Below are 25045 nucleotides of genomic sequence, written 5' to 3' on the forward strand. Positions count from 1 at the left end.
GTTGTCTGTGACCAGCCCACAGGGATGATAGAGACCGAGTCAAAGTTGGGTGCTTTGAAAGCTAAAACAAAGTATTGGTTTCCCAGCAATGAACAGGTCTAAAGTTTTGGCTCGTTCAAGATAACATTAAGACAGTGAGCTTATAACCATATAACAATTACAGCACGGAAACAGGTCATATCGGCCCTTCTAGTCCATGCCGAACGCTTACTCTCACCTAGTGCCACCTACCTGCACTCAGCCCATAACCCTCCATTCCTTTCCTGTCCATATACCTATCCATTTTTTTTTTTTTAAATGACAAAATCGAACCTGCCTCTACCACTTCTACTGGAAGCTCGTTCCGCACAGCTACCACTCTCTGAGTAAAGAAGTAACCCCTCGTGTTACCCCTAAACTTTTGCCCCTTATTGAAAGCTTGTAGTCAGACTCTGGAAATGTGGTAATAGAACTGCATTGTATCGAAAGATTTTGTATCGAACAGTTAAACTATGTGATTAATTTATGATACTTCTTAGTATGTGAATGAAGTGAGGTTTATGGCACATGCTGCAAGAGAAAGGGAAATGATGGGAACAGGAGGATGGGATGATGTGGAGAAAGATACTATAGATCCACATCAGTGAATCTATGTACCTCTACACTGAATATTCCGCTATGTATGATGAGATGTACCATAATTACATCAATAATGATGCAGTTACACTGGACAACAAAGACTTTGCTTCTTGAATACTTTTGGATGTATCTTAGCTGTTGATCACGAAAATCGCCAGGAAATTTCCCTATCATGTACCATTTTTGAAATCACCTATATTTGTTACTTAAATTCATAATTCATGTCAGAATAACAATGCCAAGATTAAGGAAGGTATCTTTGTTGGTCCACGAATCGAACAGGACACCAATGACAGGCAATTCAGAGAAAATCACATGAAAGGCATTAGAGGATGTTGTTGAAAATTTTCTTGGCAACGACAGAGTAAGAAACTATGTGCAGTTGGTTGACAATATGCTTCATGCATACAAAACCATGAAGTGCAACATGTCACTAAAGATTCATTTTCTGTATACCCAGTTAGGCTTCTTCCCTGCGAATCTTGGAGCTGTCAGTAATGAGCAGGGTGAAAGGTTTCACCAGGACATTGCAAACATGGAGAAATGGTATCAGGGCAACTGGAATCCATCAGTGCTGGCTGATTATTGTTGGATACTTAAGCGAGAAGCCTCAGACACCGAGTACAAAGAAAAATTATCAGCAAAACATTTTTAGCTTAGTTGAACATTTTGCAAAGCATTAGCACGATATACGCAGTTAAACAAGTTATGTTCAATAAAAGTTAATTTCTTGTTTCTCCAAATTCCTGTGATACAAGTAGTCTGAAATTATATTTGTATTCAGCTGCATAAACCAAAAAAAAAAATTCTGAGGAAGCAACACTTTGGAAAGAAACATGTTGCCATGTTAGAGACTCAGGTGTCCAAAGATGTTATCTAGGTGTGGCAGACACATATCCAGCAATACAACATGGTGAGATGTTAACATAATCTGCAACAATCTGGTCATGACCAAACAATCCCAGATCGATGCGAAGCTTAGATGTACGCAGGGCTGCCAGACTTCATGAGTGTTCAGCTATTTCCTAGAATGGGAACTTAATTTCACAGGCACTGCTGTTGGCCCCCTGGAAGAAGATCAAAGTATCTTTTTGGAAAAGTAACTCACCATTGATTCAACAAACCGGATTCAACAGAACTGAGCCCTCTTGAGGACGTTTGGGATGGGCCCCCAAATCCTAAGAATGTTCTACAGAGGCACAATTGAGAGCATCCTGATTGGCTACGTCACTGCCTGGTATGGGAACTGTACTTCCCATAATCACGGGACTCTGCAGAGAGTGGTGCGGACAGCCCAGTGCATCTGTAGAGGTGAACCTCCCACTATTCAAGACATTTACAAAGACAGGTGTGTAAAAAGGACCCGTAGGATCACTGGGGACCCAAGCCAGCCCAACAACAACCTATTCCAGCTGCTAGCATCCAGGAAGTGGTACCGCAGCATAAAAGCCAGGACCAGCAGGCTCCAGGACAGCCTCTTCCACCAGGCCATCAGACTGATGAACTCATGCTGATTTGAGTGTACTCTATTTTACATTGACTGTTCTATTTATTATAAATTACTATGATTGCACATTTAGATGGAGATGTAATGTAAAGATTTTTGCTCCTCATGTATGTGAAGGATGTAAGAGATAAAGTCAATTCAATTCAATACTATCAAAAAAGACAAGAGCAGTATTGTTACTGGAACCTCCAAGGACTCTTCAAGATAAATGTTGTTCTGCCTTGCCTACACATCTATTTTCATAATCCTGTAACTACCTAACTGTTTCCACAAGGTTGTTATAGCCAGTGGGCGTGGGGGAGTGGTGATGGGGACAAGCTCCCACTCCTATTAAATACTCCCAATGGTGTGCATCTCAAATAGCCTCTGACTACCAAGTCCAGCTCCTTGACTTATGTGTGGCTCAGCTACCAAGCCCAGAGGAACTGTTTCTACTGACAGGACAAGGGGCAAAGGCAGGTTGCTGGTGCCTTAAAGCCAGTATGGAGCTCGTCAGCCTTGGTTGGCATCTCATCTAGGAGAAGGAAAACTCTGAACTCAAACCTCTACTGCCTTGCGGCTATACCCACTCATGGGGAGGCTTTAGTAGTCAACCCCGAGGGAGAAATCCAGAGCCGGCAGTCCTACGTTGAGTTCAATGCTGACTGGCAACTCCTGTGACGCCGCTGGTGCCAAATTGTATTGGTCTCTGCCATTCCTTTGCGTTCATCAGTTGCATGGAGAGGAGGCACTTGCTGCACGGGCAAGAGCCTGCTCTCCAAATCGTACTGCCCAGGCTTGTGTATCTAGACAGCTAGGATGCAATTTTCGTGGTCGACCCTGACCAAACAGAGGCCTCAGACTCAGACTCTGATCAATAGAGGGAATACAGTAGTTCGCAGCAAAGGGCCATTGCCACTTTGTTAGCCACATTTGGGATGGGCAATAAATGCAACGTTGGTAGCATCACCAGAACCCATATCCAAACAAAAGGGCTTGCATTTCACAGTGAAATGTTTTTTGTTAATCTCGTTTGTAGATTTTACTGTTGTATGCCCAAAATAGCTTTAACTGGAGCGAATTAAAGGTTATTGTGAACCAGAAGCAAATTCATTTCTTCATATTTTAGTGAGCGAAGTGGGAGATTGCGAGCAAATGGAGCAGAGTAGTGGAGACAGGCTAATAGTCAGAAGATTGGAGATGAAGAGACGAGCATAATCATGTTCCACAAAGCTAGATAATTGCATTGCCTTTCAGTTCAGTGCTAGAAAATAGCTCCATCCTAAGCTAAACATAGAGCAAAATGTTAATTTCCAATGTACAGCAGCATCATCTCTGCACTTGAATCCAGGACATATGGGCAAAATAAACATCTTGTCAAGCAAAGGAGACAGCTTTATAATTGCATTGTGTTCCTTGAGGCAGGCAATATTTTCATTAATTTGTAAACCCCATATGGATAAAAATAATAAAAGGATTCTTTTGCTTTTATTGTACAGATTTCCTATATATGAAAATTGTCTCTCCAGACTTTACAAATCTATTCAGATGCCTTCAACCATCACCAATAACAATCAACATTTGCCTGCAAAGTAGACACTATTTGCATTGTAATACCCTTACTCTTTTACAGAAAGCTTTAATTACTGTTAAGACTATTATAGTCAGCAAAGCATTTTGTATTAAAAGCTGTACTATAGAATCCTTTATTTTATTCCAGGCATAAGATTATTTTGACACTGCTGACAGCAGTTCCTGCTGCTGGGAATGCCCCCCAGCACATCACCGTGACAACTGTACACTGCATGCAATTGACTCATAATAGGTTCTGCCTAATGTTTAATACTTAATTTTTTTGTGTTTTCTCCAGTTCTTATTTTTCATTTCTCTTCTTGCTGTGAATGACTCCCATTGTATTCCTTCATTTGAACTACACAGATATTGAAGAAAAATACCAGATATTAGAGATCCTGACACTACTGATATTGAAGTAGCTGCTTGAGGCAGGGGACAGGTTACTTAGCTCGCATTTTCTCGCCATCCTTTCTGCTGTGTGGGAAGCTTTCAGTGTTCATTTGTTACCACCTCCAGTCAGCACGACTGAAAGCAAAAAAAAAAAATTGCCCCACGGAAGGAAAACAGTCCATTTGAGAATTGTTTTTGTGTTAGGAAAATGCTTCTACCTCCTAATGCAAGGTCTTCACACAACAGCACCAAAGCTAATTCATTTTGCTGAAAGGCCTGAGCCCAAAAACTTAAGTCATCTATTCCCTGCAGAAATAATTTGTTCCGGGCCTCTTGATTCCATCACCAACCCCATCTGGTGGTGAAGAGGGTTAAAGTATAGGGCCCAATTACAGGCCAAGATTATGTTGCTAAGTCATAAGCCCTTCACTCATCCTTGTACAGTACAGATTAGGGGCAGGTGCACAACCGGAGGAGACCACTGGACACTTCTAAAACTATATAAACCATGTAACAATTACAGCATGGAAACAGGCCATCTTGGCCCTTCTAGTCCATGCCGAACGCTTACTCTCACCTAGTCCCACCGACCTGCACTCAGCCCATAACCCTCCATTCCTTTCCTGTCCATATACCGATCCAATTTTACTTTAAATGACAATATCAGACCTGCCTCTACCACTTCTCCTGGCATATAGATTAAATCACACTATTGAAGTTTTACATTCTCTCTGTTACAACTTCTCCTTCCCCCATGACGATCTTGATTGATGAATGTACTAATAACTTATATATAACCTGTATACTTTTAAAATAAACACAAGAAAATCTGCAGGTGGTGGAAATCCAAAGCAGCGCATACAAAAATGCTGGAGAAACTCAGCAGGCCAGGGAACATCTACGGAAATGAATACATAGTTGACGTTTTGAACTGAGAGCCTTCTTCAGGACCGAGAAGGATATGGAAATATGGCAGAATAAAGAGGTGGGACGAAGGGAAGCAGGCCAGCTGGAAGGTGATAGGTGAAGCCAGGTGGGTAGGAGAGGTAAAGGGCTGGAGAGGAAAGAATCTGATAGGAGAGGAGAGTGGACCATGGGAAAAAAAAGGAGGAGGGGATCCAGAGGGAAGTGATAGGCAGGTGAGAAGAGGTAAAAGACCAGAGTGGGGAATAGAGGAAGTTGGGGTGGGGAGGAGGTAAATTTTTCTTTTTACCAGAAGGAAAAATCGATATTCATGCCATCAGGTTGGAGGCTACCCAGATGGAGTATAAGGTGTTGCTCCTCCACCCTGAGGGTGGCCTCTTCTTGGTATAAGAGGAGGCCATGGAGTGACATGAGTGTCAGAATGGGGATGGGAATCAGAATTAAAATGCTTGGCCACTGGGAAGTTCTACTTTAGGCAGAATTTTAATTTTAGCAGTTTGCTTTGAAATTAAATCTTTGAGATGCAATAAAACTACCTGGCATTATGAATCAGCACCATTAGCTGGGAAGTAATTTCTTCATCCTTATTTTTTCACCACTGGTCATGACTAATGTTCTCTATCAATATTCATCTTCATGTCTTCAGCCTCCTTTCTTCTTGTATTTATTGTTTCTTATAGGCATCACAGTTGGCATTAGAAAACAGCAGATCGAGGTCTTCAAATAATCACATCATTGACACTATTATGGTTTTTCTATGGAGACTCCTCGTAACTTGAAAATAACTACAAGAGTTTGAAAAGATATGGGGATCATTAACTGAAGTGTAAAATGGCGCCCTCGTGTGGCATCGGAAATGATAATGATTATACAAATAATTCTCGCAACATTCTTTGAATAGGTACCAAAGCATTGTTATTTACTATCTTTTTGGTGAATGATAGAATCTTCCTTTCATTGACCTCTTTAACTATTTGCGTTTTTACATATTGTATATAATCAATGTCTTGGTTTTTAACAATACCACCCCCCCCCCCCCCCCCACCACAACGAACACCACATGCCAGTGTGTTGAGTAGGAAGAAAGGCAGAACAATTGCCAGGCTCTGACAATGGTGCTGAATAACCAGCTGCTGAGAAACACATAACAGTAATTAAAGTTTACTCACCCTTCAATTTCTCTCCATCATGAAATCTAGCAATGACATTTAAAAAGGGGCATTGTAACGAAATCCTGTTCAGTGCACAAAAACTACCATCCCACTCTATTCAGTTATAAATATGAGGAATGGTATATATTTTTTTCAGACCCTTGGCTGAGAATTATGGGTCTATTTTCTGAAGTTGATGCCACTTTCAGTGTTGTGCTGGGAGCTTTGCATCTTCACATGCTGCGTATGATTATCCCTCTTCAATGTTCAAGACCAGCATTAATTACATATTCACGGTATCCTGCTGATCCATTATACAAGGGTGGGATAACGTATTCAGGTTTGCTGTAGGGACGGACTGCGACCACTTAATGGCTCATTCACCGGGCAAGGTGGGGGGTGAGCTCTACAAATGGCTTAAAATCCTTGTGACTGAACAAAATGATATCGATGGCCAAAAAAAAATGTCATCTGGAAAAGTTTTGAAGATATAAAAAAAGAGAAGTGTAGACAATTGATGTGAGCAGTGGCCAAGATCTGGGTGCCTAGGATAGAAAAATCACCTGGATACAGACATTGTGTTTAGCAGATGTGTCAAATATCTTGGTGCATGTGACTTTTGACTTCCTACACATAAATGATCACAGTGTCTTACAGCTGTGTTATCAGTTACAAACTTCAATTATATACCATGAGGGCACAAAATTAAGTTGGAACACAACTGAGCTGCTAGCACACTGATTAGTTCATCGCTCAATGGTCTGTCTGAATTCAGTATACAGTGATGACCCTGAACTAGCAGTTGCTTGCCATAGTAATTTTTAACTCACTTCCATTGTGACTTTTTCTTTTGATGTTGGGGAAAACCGCACCATCTTCTATGAAAGTATGTTGCAGCCTTTTGGATTCAGTGTCGAATCCTCCAACGTCAGATAACCTGGTCTTTCTGTTCAGAGCTGCGCGAGTATGCCAGATGTCCATCTTGATTTTGGCTGGTTTTGTTTCTCTCTCCATTAGTACAATCAGATCCGCTCTTAGCAACACAGTGGCATGGTAGCGTAATGATTAGCAAAGTGCTTTACGGTACAGGCGACCCAGTTTCAATTCCTGCGCTGTCTGTAAGGAGTTTGTACGTTCTCCCTGTGACCGCGTGGGTTTCCTCTGGCTGCTCCAGTTTCCTCCCACAATGCAAAGATCTACCAGTTGGTAGGTTAATTTGATTTTGCCCGTTTCCCAGTTCGGATGAAGGGTCTTCGTCCTGAAACATCAGCTTCACTTTTTCTACCTCTGATGCTGCCTGATCAGCTGAGTTTACCATGTATGCCTTTTTTAAATTTCAGATTTCCAGCACCTTCATCATCACACATAGTGTGGATAGGGTAAATGCAAGTAGGCTTTTTCCATTGTGGTTGGGTGGGACTGCAACCAGAGGTCATGGGTTAAAGGTGAGAGGTGAAAAGCTTAAGGGGGACATGAGGAGAAACTTCTTCACTCGGAGGGTCATGAGAGTACGGAATGAGCTGCCAGCTCAAGTGATGTATGCAAGCTTGATTTCAAAGCAATAGAAGTTTGGATTGGTACATGGATAGGAGGGGTATGGAGGGTTATAGTCCCAATGCAGTTCAATGGCAGTAGGCAGTTTAAATGGCTCAACACAGACTGGATGGGTCAAAGGGCCTGTTTCTGTGCTGTACTTCTCCATGACTCCACGGCATGGGTTTTCTCAGCTGCTCTAATTTCATCCCAGATGCCAAAGAAATGCTTGTAGGTTAACTGGAGTCCAGAAGAAGGGTCTTCATCGAAAATGCCGATTGTCCATTTCCCTCTCCAGATTCCAGCATCTATAGGCTCTTGGGTCTCCATTTTGTTGCATCTCAATCATTAAGACAAATCATTGGAGGTCTTCAAAAGAGAGCCGCTTCATTAACTTTAAATGACAGGTCAACTCCATAACCAGACAGCTTGTTGTGTGATGCTTTGTTGAGGAGCTTACTTCTTAAGCTAAGCTAGAAGTCTGAATTTCAGAGCCCCACTTTGCCATTCTTGGCTGAGTTCTCCTAATTGCTTTCTTTACTGCTGATTCTTAAAGGATTCTGTGGTAATGTTAAAATTTTCTGCAGATTCTTATTCAAACTCAAAAAAGAATTTAAAAAGTACACAAAAACAAGTTTTGCTACATTTACTGTTTGGAAATCAAAATTGGATAGCAGTTAATTGAAAATGCTTTTATGCCTATTGAAAATCAGTTTCAGAGTTACCTGCTCAGTCACTGCATGATATATAATGACCACATTGCATAGTCTTTATTACAAAGTTCTGAAGAACCAGTATAAGTACAGGATGAACTTTAGAAATAATATTTTTTAAATTAGCTTTATTTGTCATATGTACATCCAAACATACAATGATATGTAAACACAGATGCTGGAAATTCAAGCAACACACACAAAATGCTGGTGGAACGAAGTCCTAAAGTTTGAGTCCTGACAAAGGGTCTCGGCCCGAAACGTCGACTGTGCTTCTCCCTATAGATGCTGCCTGGCCTGCTGCGTTCCACCAGCATTTTGTGTGTGTTGCAATGATATGTGTTGCCTTGCACCAACAACAAACACGGTCTGAGGTTTGTGCTGGGGTCAGCCTGCAATTGTCACCATGCTTCTGGCGGTAACAAAGTAGGCCCACTAACCTTTTGACATTGGAATGTGGGAGGAAACCAGAGCACCCGGAGGAAATCCTATGGTCACAGGAAGAACATACAGACACCTTACAGACAGCAGCTGAATGGAAATTGATCACTGGCCCTGTAAAGCCATCGTGCTAGCTGCTAAGCTACCGCACTGCCCTCTGAGCTCTGGCCCGGAGTTATCGAAGTAGCAACTGCTTAATTCCCACCAGTATGAGTGATTCTATTAAAGAGAAAACATGTCCCTATATACTGTATGTCAATGCAGAATATGCAAGAGATTAACAATAACTTTCTTCACTCAAATCCTCAAGTAACACCACAAGACTAGTACGTTCATAGTGATCAAAATTTCAATGAGTTCGCCACTTGGAATTGGACAATAACATTGATTTTTTGGCACCTAACCACGCAATCATTTACTGGGCTATTATCATTATCTACGGGCTATTTCTAAACTATCCTTTCATTTATGAGACTGCTCGCTCATTTGTAAACAATGTACTTAAACAAATTGGGCAAGAAATTAATTTTGCAACTTTAATAAAATGCTTATTCGTTACTTCTGCAAGATCAGAAAATTTTGCCCCTTGCTGAATCCCAACATTTTGTCCCTCTGAAACAGAAGCAGCAGGAACATAGAGCCCAATCCTTCTTTGAGGGAATGGATTGATTGATGATTGGTACTTAATGATGCTGAGTGGAGATCCTGGGATGGGAATCCTAAACCGGACAATTGTCCGGCGCTGTTCACTGAAACCATAAAATTGTCTGCTGGGGCAAAGTTTTACATATTTTACAGGAGCACCATTGAGAGCATCCTGACAAGCTGCAGCTCCATCTGGTATGACAGCAGCAGAATATCAGACCTGAAGTCCCTACACAGGATTGTGAGAACAGCAGAGGGGATCATAGGGGTCTCCCTACCATCCATCCGGTACATTTATCAGGGCCCTCAGTGTCATCAAGGATCCCACCCATCCATCCAGCCTCCTCTCTGACTTTCTACCATCAGACAGAAGACAAGAAACAGCTTCTTCCCTTGGGTCTTTTGGCTTCTGAACTCCCTTCTGCATCACATTCAAAGTGTCACCAGGTAATTTCTACACTACTTTACAATATTTGATTTATGTACCTTACTTTATTTATCTATGCATGATTCATTTGTAGATTTCGTTCTTACTTTCCTAAGTTATTGTGTGTTATGTCTACTACTGTGCTTCCCACCCTGGTCTGGAGAAACGTCTCATCTGATGGTATGTGTGTATATAGTTAAATGACAATCGACTTGATATAAGCAATCCAAAATGCTCTTTTGTGAAGTTACTCATCCAAAACAAGATCCTTTTATGAATGAGAGGATCACAGAATTTCCATTCTGTAAATGTTACATGTAATAAGAAAATTAGAGGATATGAATGAATAAATGTACCTGTAAGGCCATTGGTATGGAAACACCAATGCCATTGAATGGATAGTCCTACAAAATGTAGTGGATTCAGCCCAGACCATCAAAGGGTTAAGGCTGATTTATACTTTTGCGTATGGGCTACGCCGTAGGCCTGATTTATACTTTTGTGTTGGCTCTACGCCGTAGCGAGCATGCGCTGGTGTGCGCCAAAACACTAGTTGGCGGTGGGGTTTCTACGCCACCGTGTTGAGTTTCTTTGTGGAAGACATGGACGAGGAAATGCATTTCAAACAATTTTTGCATGTCGGCAGGTAGATTCGACGATTTGGTTCATCTATTTCGTATCGGTGTACAGACGCGGCGGAGAAGAAGCAACCGGAAATGCGATGCTACTAAGCGGACCAATCACAGTTGTTGCCGTCTGCGTTGCCGCGATGCGTGAATTACTTTTCTGGGGAGCTGCACGTCACCCTACGGCGTAGATGTGACGCAGAAGCATAAATCTGGCTTTAAGCCCTCCCAACCATTGACCACATCTACATAATATACATAATCTACATAACATCTGCATAACCATTGATCACATCTACATCGTAGGAAAGCAGCATCCATCATCAGAGATCCTCATCATCCAGGTCATGTTCCCTTCAGGTAGACGGCACAAGAGACTCAGGACTTGCAACACTAGGTTCTGCTGGGACAACCATCAGGCTCTTGAACAAAACGGGATAACTATACTCACTTGCCCAGCATTGAGATGTTCCCACAATCAATGACCTCACTTTAAGGATTCTTTATCTCATGTTCTCATTATTTATTGATATTTATTTATATTTGTATTTGCACAAGTTATTGTCTTCTGCACTCCGTTTGATCTTCCATTGATCCTGTTATAATTACTACTCTAAGATTTGCTGACTCTGCCACAGGAAAAATGTATCTCAGGGTTGTATATGCACCTTGACAATAAAATTTACTTTGAACTAATCAAAAAACAGTAAATAGCAATAGTTATAGGAGGAGAAAACAATAAAACGCTACTCTTGAGTTTGTAATCCATTACCTGGGAACAATAACCATCTCAAATCGTTCAGTCATTTTCTTAGAAATAGTCTCCTGGGTCTGTTTTTGGACATCGGTCGCATGCTCACTCCAGTTCTGACAGAATGGCACATCATAAGAAGCATGAAGCCAGCTTAGCTCTGTAACAAATTTTCAGAGAGAAATTAACAAGTTCCCTGTGTTAATGCCCATGGACAGTCAGTACATATGTCATTTTGTGCCATATAAAGTGCAACATATTGGGGTTGAATTCCTTTCAAAAGAGTGCACAAATAATTGCAATAAAATGCCAGAAAAAATTACTCTGTTTCCTGCTGTGTCCGGAAATCTGGTTGTAACTTTAACAGAACTTTGTTTTTCTGAGTGTAGTTATAGGAAATTCAATGTAAATGTTGGGGGCAGGCTGTTATTATGTCTGAACGTTCTATGAAAAATGTAAATCAGTGTTCTTGATCTTTAATTTATGACAATCCAAAAATATCCTGACTTTTCTACATCTCTTTAAAGGTCAGGGAAGACAGCAGTACGGGAGTAATATTCCAGATTACAAGGAGGGAGCAGATGGTTAGCGCTAATGAAGAAAGGACTGGTTTCACATATTTTGGTGGTTTTGGAGGATGATACAGCCTACACAGTACAGGTTTGGTAAAGGTTATCAGATCACTAGGTACATACAGGGTCTTAATAACAGCACACTTGGAAAGTTGAGTGCAGCTCCAAGACAAGAAATATTTGCCATACAACAAAAGTTCACTACAGAGATTTCTAGGATGGAAATGCCTTTGAATGAGGAGAGATTAGTTTAATTGGACCCATATTCACTAGAGTTCAGAGAAAGGAGAGGTGATTTCTTTGAACTTCTAACAGTGTTTGACGAGGAGGCTGGAATGTCTACACCAGTGATCCCAGCCCCGGGGTTTACGGAAAAAACACTTAGCACAAAAATGAAATTTCTTTATTCAGTAGATGGTGTAGCGTGGGGTTCTCTGTTACAGAAGGTGGTGCTGGTCAAATCACTTAAGGTATTTCTCTCTTCGGCTGTCCATCAGTTTTGATGTTGACTGTGCTGAAAGTTTATTCTCCTCCAACATGCCTTGCACAGTAATAAGACAGACGGTGTCGTGCCCTCATCATACAGTCTCTCTGGGCTTCCAAATCTGACGCTAAGTGGAACACAGGAGTGTAACAGACTTAGTGGATAAGGAAGCTGCCCCGCAGTGACAACTAACTAGTCTAGTGATGTCATCCGTTGACCAGCACTCTGATTCCTCTGCGTGCCACCAAGGTGGCTGTACCATTGACCATTCTGGATTCATCTGCCACAGACACCATCAGACGCCCTGCTGCCGGCGTCCTCGTTGGGTGCAGCCTTTCCCTGAAGAGGCGTAACCTACAAAGCGGCAAAGGCATGTTTACCTCCTTGACTTAGCCAGCCACGATCCCACTACTAGATCTAGTCCAGTAGTATACCGATGGAACATCACCTTCACGGCTAGGTTAGACCTGCCAGAGAACGAATCTCCGCCGTACTTCGCTGATGTTTAAGATATTTAACATTAGATATCTTAAAACAACTTAATACTCAACTTAAATCACTTAAGATATTTAGGATATTAATAGATAGATTATTTACATTAAGGCATTGCAGAACATGGGGCAAAAGAAGGAATATGCTATTTAGACAGATGATTAGTTAGGATCACAATGAATGGGAGAGCAGGCAATATACACGTGTATTTTGTGTGGTTGTTTTTTTTTCTGGTAGTCTATATGGGCTTGTTATCTTGTATATGAGAGTACTGGCTCTCAAGCGTTGCCTGGGGTGTTTGGGTGGGGGGGGGGGGAGGAGTGTTGGGGCTGGTGTCCACCACCAGGGGCATTGTAGTCAACTGAAGTTTTCGATGGGCTGGGTGGGGGGGGGGGGTCTGACTATATACAAGTATATTTTGTGTAGTTGCATTTTTACTGATATTCTATATGGGCTTATGGACCAGGCCCTGAGCTGCGGTGTCGACTGGGGGGAGGGGCGGTGGGGGGCAACGTGGTGCAGCGTCCAGGCTGAAGGAGACTGTCTCTATTGTGGTCGACTGTGGACTAAGGGCATGAGTTTTTGACTCTTGCTATCTTGTGTGTGCTTTGTGCTGTGTGTGACTGTTGGTATTGTATTTCGCACCTTGACCCTGGAGTAATGCTGTTTCGTTTGGCTGTATTCATGGGTGTTCATGCATGGTTGAACGACAATTAACCTGGAATTGAATTGAATTGAAGGGCTGATGGGCCTTGGCTGCTTCTATTTTTCATTATAAAATAAAGAATGTCCTTGAATCTAATAACTGCCGAAGTTTTTAGTAGGAGGGTGAAGTGGGAGTGAAATGCTGGTGTGTGGTTGCAATAGGAGGCTGGTGTTAATTTGTGGAATGTTAAAAATTAGCAATTCTGGTGTGATGGAGAGTCGCTTCTGAAGTGAAGTTATAATAAAACGCCTAGGTTGGTGGTGCTCTGTTATATAAATGGAAATTGCTAGCTTTGTTGTTTTAAGAGAAAATCCTATGGCTGATAAGGATTTGGCAGGGGGGGGGGGGGGGTTTGTAACCTAGGAAATCTAGAAGCATTTTTTGTGGCTTGTGAAAACGGCGCAGTTTGGGATCAGCTTTCATGGTTTAAAGGCAATTTGCTTTATTAATGAAGAATAGGGCTCTTTTTAAGTGGATTTGATATTCACTGCCTGCTATGCTACTGGTGTTTAGGGCAGCATTGAAGGTCCTCCATCTCTGTCAGTGTTTAGAGCTTCATTCATCATGTCAGTAGCTTCCTCTCGGTTTTCACTGCCAGTCACGCAAGTCCCGGGTGGAGACTCAAGGAATACCGTCACACTCAGATGTAGAAGGATTCTTCATTGCTGTTTCCGTAACAATTTTGTTTGACCAGTCAGGGCTGTTAGCCCTGAGCTGAACCCCTGAACCTGAAGGGCTGGTGGACCACTCTAACTCTGGCCTCTACCCTTTGCCCTATTTGGCATGGGTAATCCTAACAGGAGGGGGTGGGATCTAAGGACACAAGAAGCAATTTTCTTTTGCGTGGCTTGTAAAAATGGCAAAGATTGTGATCAGCTTTCATGGTTTGAAGGCTATTTGCTTTATTAATGAAGAGGATGGCTCTTTTTAAATGGATTTGATGCTTTGTGGAGAAAAGGATTCCTGGGCTCTGGGAACACTGGTGAGAGTTCAGAAAGTGATTAAAATACGTGGGAGATAGGAAACATGGTTCAGGTACAAAAGTAGGACAGTTGAACCAAGATCTGGCCAGAGAAAATGGAAAGTAGGCAGCCAGCAATGAGGTTAAACGTTAACAGAGGTAACTTTCTCAGATCAGAAAGAATTGTATTGTACAGAACAGCACTGGCCATCATGAGAACACATTTTATGAACCCTGAAACCCCAGACGCAAAGCCAACCACCTGGAGGCACTAAACTCATACTCAATGTACTAAGAGTGAGAGGGCTGATTCTCTATGGGCAGTTTTCCTGCAAAGAAAAGAGCTATCAGGATTGTTGCAGAGGCTGATGAGTGAGCTATGGATCAGGAGGCATGACCTGTGGACCAATGGTACTGGGACGCAAGCCAACCTTGACTGGGTCACCTGTGCGAGGGTGTCTGATGTTGAAAGACCAGAAACACCTGATGACTCCAGGTTACATCACTGATGATGTGTCTGAACACTTCTCAGCATCAATAAGCCCCAATAGCTTTGACTGCAGACTTACAGAATGATTGGAGAAGCAGCCAGTAGCTGCTTACGGCCTTCCTCTGGTGTGGCCACAGATACGGTATTTCACCAGAGTTATCACGGACTGTAAGAAGATCCCCATGAGAAGTTGTCGCTGATAAACGTTACATGGCAAAAGGCAAAACAGACAAATGCTATGAAGAAGTAGCTGAGAAAAATGTTACTGGAAACATGTATTATAAGAAAGACAATTTTCTTATTTACTTCATAGATCATAAGTTCCAAACTTTGGTCAAGGGCGTTTTGCGACAGAACTGTTTAAATAATCCAGCTTAAGACTTGTACTGTATAATCCAAATAATGAAGACAATTACCTGTAAAATAATCCATGGTATTACCTTGAAGAAAAGGTAAGTTACCCCAAGCCAATATTTATTGCTGTTTCAATGTTAGCTGGCCATTATCAAACTACTGTCATGAGAACTAACTGTGCACAAATTAACTGCCAGCTCTTTTTATAACGATGGCTATAATTCGTAGGTGCTTCATCGATCGCAAAGCACTTCTGCAAGAGATGTGAAAAGTGCTGCAGAAGTAGCAGAAGGTACATCACACCCATGCAAACAGTAGGTTTGTTCTCTGGTACTGCAAATGGAGAATTCAATTACCGTTCTTCGTCACTTCTAGCCGTTTCTCCAGGTCACTTTTTTGAGCGGACTGGTCTGGCTCCAGATCTTCCACAGGAAAGGTTTTCAGTTGTGCAGCCAACAGATTCGCTATATGTTGCAACTCTCTCTAACAAAAATGATGAAAGATAACATATTCCAAAAGCAGCACACAAAGCAGTCCACTATCACGTCCTCTCATCCACTTTTTCCATTATTTAATTAAAAGAATCTTAATGTTAAAGTTTCCACAAACAGGGGAAAATCTGCAGGTGCTGGAAATCCAAGGCAACACACACAAAATCCTGCAGGAACTCAGCAGGCCAGGCAGCATCGTTGGAAAAGAGTAAACAGATGACATTTCAGGCCAAGACCCATCATCAGGACTGGAAAGGAAGTCCTGAAGAAGGGTCTTGACCTGAAACATTGACTGTTTACTCTTTTCCATAGATGCTGCCTGACCTGCTCAGTTCCTCCAGCATTTTGTGTGTGGTACTTTAATTGTTTCCAGCTAGCAACCAAATGCATAATCTAGGCATGTGCCTCTGTGCGTTGGGAAACTGTTGAAATATACAGATTCTATCATATTGATAAAACTAACCCCATGTGTCAGTCATTGCAGCCGAGTCTAATGGTAACAATTATCCATGGCAATTTTCAAAAATGAGTAAGAAATTTTCCCTCTGCCCTGTGTGCAATGTTGAAAATGAACATTGATTCTTGACTTTCTCTGCACTGCATTTGAAATGTTTCAAAACACATTAATACAATTAGAGATTATTTATGTACTTTCTGATATTTTTTGCCTTCCTTAACCTGTATGAAACTTGCTTATTTATCTATCCATCAATCTATTGAGCTACTGCATGGAACAGGCCCTTCAGCCCTTCGAGCTGTGCCACCCAGCAATAACCCCCGCTTAATCACAGGACAATTTACAATAACCAAAAAACCTACCAACCAGTACATCTTTGGACTGTGGGAGGAAACCAGAGCACCCAGAGGAAAGCCATGTGACCGTGGGGAGAACACACAAACTCCTTACAAGCAGCAGTGGGAATTGAACCCCAGTTACCCGGACTGTAAAGCGTTGTGCTAACCACTATGCTACCATGCCACCCTAACCCTTACAGAGTTAATCAATACAAAGAAAAGCAAGGAAATTTCTGTGGATGAATGTGTTGGGAATGAAAGGAGAAACACAGAATGCAGACTCCATTGATGTGCTGTATCTGTCCAGTGTTACTGCTAAAGCTATTCCAGGTGACCGGCAAAACCTCAGAGAAAACTCCCCCAAATAATCATGATGGGGGAAGTTCAAATCACTATGTCCATTTTGTTATCAAAATAAATAAGTGCCCATAAATTAGAAACTAGCAATGAGGAGTGAATTAAAGTGACCAAACTTGTCATATATTTATCGGTGTAAAGGCAGCTAACTTGGCTGAACGAGAGTTATGCTGCTTTACAATGCTAATCAGTATCACAGTTGCTATAGGAACTTGGTGCTCTTGTATCAGGAGTGCCATGTACCTACATTAGGCCTTGGCCAACCTAACTGCCAATGCTTAAAGGGATTTCTGGAGAAAGACATGAGCTTTCTGCTGCCTCCTTAAAAGTGGCAAGCACCAATGCAGGTGTTAAAGAACCAAGCCCCGTTGTTCTTGTTTCTCCAATTCTTACCCCCACACCCTCAGCTTCCTGGGATGTCTCAAAAGGCCATGTGAAGCTGCTGAGCTTATACTAGAGATCACCTGTGGTTTATATTCGGTAGCAAAGGAACTTGGGATGTGACAATGATATTTTAAAACTGGAGTATGTGCTGAAATGATCATTATACGGTTAAGAAGATTGGTGACCTCATTGAAACGTACAAATGTCGAAAGGCCTCGATAGAGTGCATATAGAGAGGATGTAAATGGTCCCGTGATTAGGCTAGCATTAAATCAGAGGCTTGCTGAGTGGTGCGGCCCTGTTCTGCGATGTATTACAATAAATCCATAAATAAACTAGGGCCAGAGATGGTCATTATAAATGGTTGACCAAGAAATTTTGAAGAGATAATCATCAGACTTCGGAACTTGGAATACTTTTATCCTGAGTAGGGAAATTGAGAATAAAAAAATACAAATAAAACCAAGTTGCACCTAGATGTCCCTTCAATTAAACCTACTAGGCAATAATTTGAATGAATCCACTCACAATGCAGTTTATAACTGCTATGGACTGTCTGAACTTGTAGCCACACATAAAGATAACACACATATAGGCACAGAGAGCCTTCGAGTCTGCCTTTAAAAAGAAAAATATTGGAAAGTAATTATAAAAATTCATGAAATTACAAAAAATTGGAAAGAAATTTTATTTGCTTTCCCTATTACGTTTCATAGTATTACCTCAAGTAGATCGCGTGAAGTAAAAGAAGTTGATGTAAGTATAATTGCCTCCATTGTTCTTAAAGCAAGATTTGTAGTCCATCTATAAAATTAATCAAACTTGTGGCAAAAAACCATCTTGGACACAGGGAGGTACTACGCCAAACCGTAAATGATAGTGAAGAGTCTGACCTGTCAGCTGGAAGTAGTTCTACGATGAATGTGCCAGGCATGAAGGAATTCACCAAACAGCACCAGACATGACTATCTGCCAAGCCGTTTAAATCTTTCACATGCAGTTTACAGCTTTTAGCTGCTATCTAATGACAGAATAGTGGATGTGAGCTTCATTTATTTTGACCCAACACTATACAATTACCTGCACAAAGGCAGGAGTGTTTCCTGTGCATCCACCTTGGTTCCGGCAAAACAAATATCAATAATGTTTTCCAATTGATCATGGACAACTTTGTGCCGTTGTTGACTTGTTTGGATCCTATGACTGCTTAAAGTCCAGTTGCTTCCACTTGGAGTACTGTGTTCAGTTCTAGAAGGATGTGGACTATAGAGAGAGTCCACAGAAGATTTAAAGAATGTTGCCTGGATTGGAGAACATGTCCTATGACAATAGGTTGAGTGAACTTGGCTTTTTCTCCTTGGAGCAACAGGGGATGAGAGGTGACCTGTTAGCCGTACATAAGATGATGAGAGGCACTGGTCATGTGGATAGCCAGAGACGCATTCTCCTAGGCCAGGGATGAAATGGCTATCATGAGGGGTATCGTTTTAAGGTGCTTAGAAGTAGATACAGAGGAAAATGTCAGAGGTAAGTTTTTCCACACAGAGAGCGGTGGGTGCATGGAATGCACGGCCAGTGATGGTGGTAGAAACAGAAGGTAGGGAAATTCTAGGCAGTTTCATGGTTGGCACAACATTGTGGACCGAAGCGCCTGTAATGTGCTGTGGATTTCTATGTTCCATGTTCCACTTTCAGAAACATTGGATATGTTCAAACATTCTCACTCATTTAGTGTAGTAATTATTATTATTGCATCAATACAAAGCAAATTCTTAAGATAGTATTCATCACCAGGTGATAAAAGAAACGTATTGATTAGAAAACTACCTGCAAATGGGTATTAATGAGATCCAGAATGCACTCAACAGCAGAAGGATAGTAATTCCAGCCTTTACTGGGGATTTTCTTGTTTAAGGCTTTAGCTATCTCTCGACCTTGGATAAAAAAAATTATATTAATTTACTTATATAATATAAAATCAATATAAAATATCAAATTATGCACTCTAAGATTAAGGGAACTTAAGGTCATTTTTATTAGGTTGATTTCCTGGAGGGAAAATCATTGTGTTAAAATGAATCATATTAAATAAAAATAGAAAATGCTCGAAATACTCAGCTGGTTAGGCAGTGGAAATGGAGGCAGAAACAGAATTAGTGTTGGAAGTCAATGATCACTCATCAGAATTGGGAAGGGTTAGACCGATCTGAAAAAAAAGTGGAGGTGGTTTGGGGAGGAGAGAACAAAAGGAAGGATCTGTGATAAAATAAAAAGTGGGAGGGGTTAAATAAGATAAAGGATGGTAGTGCAATGGGCAATGGGGCAAGTAAAAAGAAAACAAAGGGTTGATCTGGAACAGGGGTACCCAACCTGGGCTCCATGGACCCCTTGATTAATGGTATTGGTCCATGGCAGAAAAAAGATTGGGAATCCCTCGTATGGAAGAAGAATACATGGGAGAACTAGTATCACTAATTGAAACTACACAAGGAAAGTAGATAGATATCTGAAATAGTCAAAAACCATATTGAATTTGAAAGGTAATTAGGGACCTGGTCAAAAGATGAAGTGATATTCTTGGGTTTAGTTAAGCTTCAGTGATCAGAGTGGAAGTGGCTTAGAGAAATACACATGCGTGAATGTTTGTAATCAAATTGTCCATGGCACTATCAAAGGCAACATAGCAATAACTGACCTCAAAAAGTTTAATTGTCATGTACAGTGAAAATAAAAACTAATTGTTGAGCAATCTGATTCACTAACTAATTTAAAGGAAGGTAGTCTGATGTCCCTACTTAATCTCATCTATGTATAACTTCTGACCGAGCAGTGTGATTATCTCTCTAAAGCAACATATGCAAAATGCTGGAAAACTCAGCAGGATGGGAAGCATCCATGGAAATGAATAAACAGTCCACCTTTTGGGCCAAGACAAACATAGAGACTGCCTGACCTGCTGAGTTTCTCCAGCATTGTGTATGTGTGTGTTGATTTCCAGCATCTCCAGACTTTCTTGTGTTTATGGTTGTTTCTCAATTGTCAGTCAGTTAAGACTGGAAGATAAATGTCGGCTTTGCAAGTTACAGAACTGTTTCAATAATGAAATATACAAAAAACATTCAAACAAATATCATTACACTTTATAGAACATAGAACAATACAGCACAGTACAGGCCCTTCGGCCCACAATGTTGTGCCGACCCTTAAACCCTGCCTCCTATATAACACTCCAACTTAAATTCCTCCATATACCCGTCTAGTAGTCTCTTAAACTTCACTAGTGTATCTGCCTCCACCACTGGCTCAGGCAGTGCATTCCACGCACCAACCACTCTCTGAATAAAAAACCTTCCTCTAATATCCCCCTTGAACTTCCCACCCCCATTACACCCATTTTTCCCCGATATGTTTCTTTCAGAGACATATCATATTATGTCACATGACCACATGTGTGTCCTTAAAATACTGTAGGTAAAGAGCTGCTAATTTGTGAAGGATGTCAGGCTGAACTTTATTTCATTAATAAATTATAAGGAACCAAAATTTGCTTCTAGTTATAACATTGATTAGATAGCATAAAAACAAGATTTGGATTGAAGAGAAACAGAACTACAATCAATATATAGATTACTTTTATCAATATTCACTTTATGATTAATAACAAATTTGTAATGATTATCAATCAGTTCTTGCTCAGCTAATTTGCAATACAATGTGCTAATTGGCAGACCCTTACCATTTGACTGATGGCATTGGATAACATTTAAAAAATGATACTCACTCGATACTATAGACGAGAAGTGCATAAAGAAACATGCTTATTGCCGATGTTCCCAAGATTATTTTACATTTTCTATTTTAACATGAAATACAACAAGTTTACTGGAGTTATTACAAACACAAGAAATCCTACAGATGCTGGAAATCGAAAGCAACATGCACAAAATGCTGGAGGAACTCAGCAGGTCAGGCAGCGTCCGTGGAAAGGAGTAAACAGTCAAAGTTTCAGGCCAAGACCATTCCTCGGGACTGAGAGGGAAGGGGCCAGATCCCTGAAAAAAGGTGGGGGGGGGGGAGAAAGAGGCTGGTTGGAAGGTGATAGGGGAAGTCAGGTGAGTGAGAAAGATCAAGGGCTGGAGAAGAGAGCATCTGATGGAGAGGACAGTGGACAACAGGAGAAAGGGAAGGGGAGGAGACTCAGGAGTAAGTGATGGGCAGATGTGAAGAAGTGAAAGGTCAGAGTGGGGAATAGAGGAGGCAGTGTGGGGGGAGTGGAATTTTTATTCACTGGAAGGAGAAATCGATGTTCATGCCATCAGGTTGGAGGGTACCCAAATGGAGTACAAGATGTTGCTCCTCCACTCTGAGGGTGGCCTCATCTTGGCACAAGAGGAAGCCATAGATTGACATGGTGGAAAGGGAATGGGAATCAGAATGAAAACGTTTGGCCGTCACAAAGTCCTGCTTGTGGTGGATGGTGTGGAAGTGCTCAACAAAGCAGTCCCCCAACTGGAGTTGTTATCTGTTGTGTACTTCTCCATTAGACTAATATTTACATCTATGTCTGAATTCATTTTGTGGAATAAGCTTCCTAAAGAGAAAAAGAAACAAAAGGCTCACAGAAGTAAGACACTGTGGTAACTATGGAAACTCAGAAATAAGAAGAGGAAACATTGGAAGTACTCAGCAAGTCAGATAACATTTATGGAGCGAGAAACAGAGGTTCAGGTTGAATATCCTTTCAGTATCTGGTTTGTTTGGTCCTTTCATCAGAAGAAGGCAGACTGGAGAGTATGTTATTGTGCAAAAGTCTTAGGCACAAATATAAAGCTAGGGTTCCTATGACTTATCTATACTGTATATATATATTTGTCAAAGTGGAGAGCGAGTTTGTAAATCTGGCAGGAGCAAAGGATGTTGGCAATTGTGAGGGTGGAGTGCTATGGGAAGGACATGGGACAGGTGGCAGAGAAAGAGTGCCAGGGGTGGGGTGGCACAGGTGCAGACACACCCAGTCCTGAGACACAAGGCAAGGTAATTTGATTCCAAACAATTGCTTTATTGATCATTACAGAAAGTCTCTCTGGTGTTTCCCACTCTCTCCCCTCTCCCCTCCCCCTTTCCCAACCATGATTCCCCTCTCCCTGCCCGCTTCCCACTCTCAGTCCACAATAGAGACCTACATTGAAATCAGGTTTATCATCACTCACATGTCATGAAATTTATTTTCTATTTGCAGCAGCTGTACAGTGCAGTACATAAAATTACTACAGTACTGTGCTAAAGTCTTAGGCACCCTATCTATACTGTATATATGTGTCTAAGGCTTTTGCACAGTACTGTATGTTCCCAATGGCGGGAGAGCCCAAAACCAGAGGTTACACTCATAGATTGGATGTTTTTATTTACAGCTCACCTTACAGAAACTCTGTTCTCACTGTATCAGGGATACTTATATTGTTACCTTCCCCTCCTACCCTGACACAATCTGCAACTTAAAGCCAACTTGTTTTCTCTTTCTCCCAGTTCGGTCGAAGGTCCTAACCCTGTATAAAGTATTCTTTTTCTTGTTGACTTCAAAACCAATTCTGAGTCCCTGTGTGTGGTAAACTATGTATACCTGTCTGGACACGCCCCTCTGCTGACTGCTCCTGCCACAGACCCCTGTATAAAGGTGATTGGGGCACTGCTCCTCCCTCAGTCTTCGAGATGTCATGCTCCCTTTTGCTGTTTATAAAAGCCTATCGTTCGCCTCCCGTCTCTGAGAGTTATTGATGGTGCATCACTGTGCAGTGCCACATTTTAATTCATCTTTCTTCAATAACAAAAAAGATTGGTTAATGTTGATTTGGAAATAGTTGTTGAATCCCCAAAAGATCTGAACAACCTATCCTAGCCAATGGTCAAAAAATTTATGAAAATGATTCTTAATTTATAATATCAACTAGTATGTTGTTATTAATTACCTGGAAACGGTCCGATGTCTTGCAAAGAAAATGATTCAATCAGAATAGAGACAGAAGATCTTTCTGCTTCAGTTAGTGTAGTTTCAAGACCAGCAAAAAAGGACAAAGGTGTTCTTGTTTGCTTTAGTACTGATTTAACCACTGGTGTCCACTAAATCCAAAAATAAAAAAAAATTATTAAATGATTCTACATTTACTTTATTAATCAATGGCATAACTTCAGCAACTTGCTTTCTCTGTAATTAAATTTATGGAGTACGTTTTAAATGTTTCTACAATTGACTTGGTATATTCTGTACATCATTAGCAATGTTATTTTAGTACTGACAAGTATTTCATTCAAGCGAAGTCATGTGTTTCCATTAAGAAGAAAATGATGAGTCAGAAATGTTACAACACCATATCCCAAAGGACTTATTTTAAGGAAGAGAAATCTGCAGATGCTGGAAATCCAAGCAACACACACAAAATACTGGAGGAACTCAGCAGGCCGGGCAGCATCTATGGAAAAGAGTACAGCCGATGTTTTGGGCCGAGACCCTTCATCAGGTCTTACCTTAACCAAGGATCTGGCTGGTAATGGATCCGCTCTCTTCACCTCACTACCTTCAGAATGAGAAGAGGTGGAATTCCCTGTAATACCGTCTCTCTTACGTGACACATAGGGACACAGGACATATGTCTGATTCTCATTGAAACTTTCTCTCTTCCAGCAGGAAGTAGAGAACAATCACTACAGCAGCAGTGGAGTTTAATGAGAGGAGTGTCCTCCAATACCTCCGTCTCCTGGAGAGGAGTGCTCTTTATATAGGAGGGGCTGTCTGATGACTCGGCCAATACCCAGGCTCTGGAAGATGATGGCATGATTGTGACTGACCTACCTTGTTACGCTCTGCCTCCTCAACACTGCCTTCCTATTTACAAGACATTAAGCATACTACTCTCCCACTCTTTCTCATACCCTAGCCTTGTACTTAAACCAGGTCACAAGAATTAACTGTTTTGTTTCAGAGCCAGCCGTGTGTCAAGATTCAAGATTCAGGATGGTTTATTGTTATTTCGAGTACAGAAGTGTAAAGGAGAGAAAATATCCTTTGAGATTTAGGGGGTAACTTCCTTTTCACATGGTAAGAGTGCAATGAATGATCTGCTGTGAGCACTCGTCGAGCTTGCAGTCTCTCCCCTGTACCTTGAAACAGACAGAGCAGATCAGCTTGTCACTGTCGAGCTGCAGTTGGCTTGACCGTTCCCAGGTGAACCGAACGTCATGTACAATCAACTTCCACAGTAGGTCATCTATCTGGTTAACAAATCAAAATACACTGCTCGCATTGTGCAAGTTCAGCATGCGTCATCAAAAATCAGTAAGAAATACTCTTTTCAATGATTCATTGAAGAAAATAACACTATAAATACAATTTACTAGCTTACTAATTGGACATCAATAAACTATCAGAACTCAATTATAATTTCTGAAGGACAACTTACACCCACCACTCACATTTCCAGAGTTTAAGGACATAAAATCAATAAACTCTGAAATCCATTCATATGTTTCAGGACATATAAGTAATTCAAATCATATTAAAATTATGACCTGAAGGACACATGTTGACAGTAGTAATGTCCTTTGATTTTAAAGTGTCACAACAGTTTGGAACTGTTGTTTTATTTTCTGGAGCACTAATGGGTCAAGGGAGTCCTTGAGCTGAA

At 41.2% G+C, this 25045-nt stretch overlaps 1 protein-coding gene across 1 annotated transcript in view; it reads right to left on the bottom strand.

Annotated features, from left to right (window-relative positions):
- The window catches only part of LOC140734920 (uncharacterized), a 127424-nt gene that overhangs the window by 96363 nt on the left and 6016 nt on the right, over positions 1 to 25045 (bottom strand). Inside the window, exons 3-7 of the mRNA XM_073059624.1 lie at positions 24522 to 24632; positions 23333 to 23483; positions 19194 to 19300; positions 15696 to 15822; positions 11302 to 11440 (exon numbers count right to left, since the gene is read on the bottom strand). Of these exons, the coding sequence (XP_072915725.1) occupies positions 11302 to 11336 (35 nt within the window). The 5' untranslated portion in view covers positions 11337 to 11440; positions 15696 to 15822; positions 19194 to 19300; positions 23333 to 23483; positions 24522 to 24632. The remainder of the gene's footprint in view (positions 1 to 11301; positions 11441 to 15695; positions 15823 to 19193; positions 19301 to 23332; positions 23484 to 24521; positions 24633 to 25045) is intronic.

The sequence above is a fragment of the Hemitrygon akajei genome, chromosome 10 (assembly GCF_048418815.1).
Source record: "Hemitrygon akajei chromosome 10, sHemAka1.3, whole genome shotgun sequence".
Classification (NCBI taxonomy): Eukaryota; Metazoa; Chordata; class Chondrichthyes; order Myliobatiformes; family Dasyatidae; genus Hemitrygon; species Hemitrygon akajei.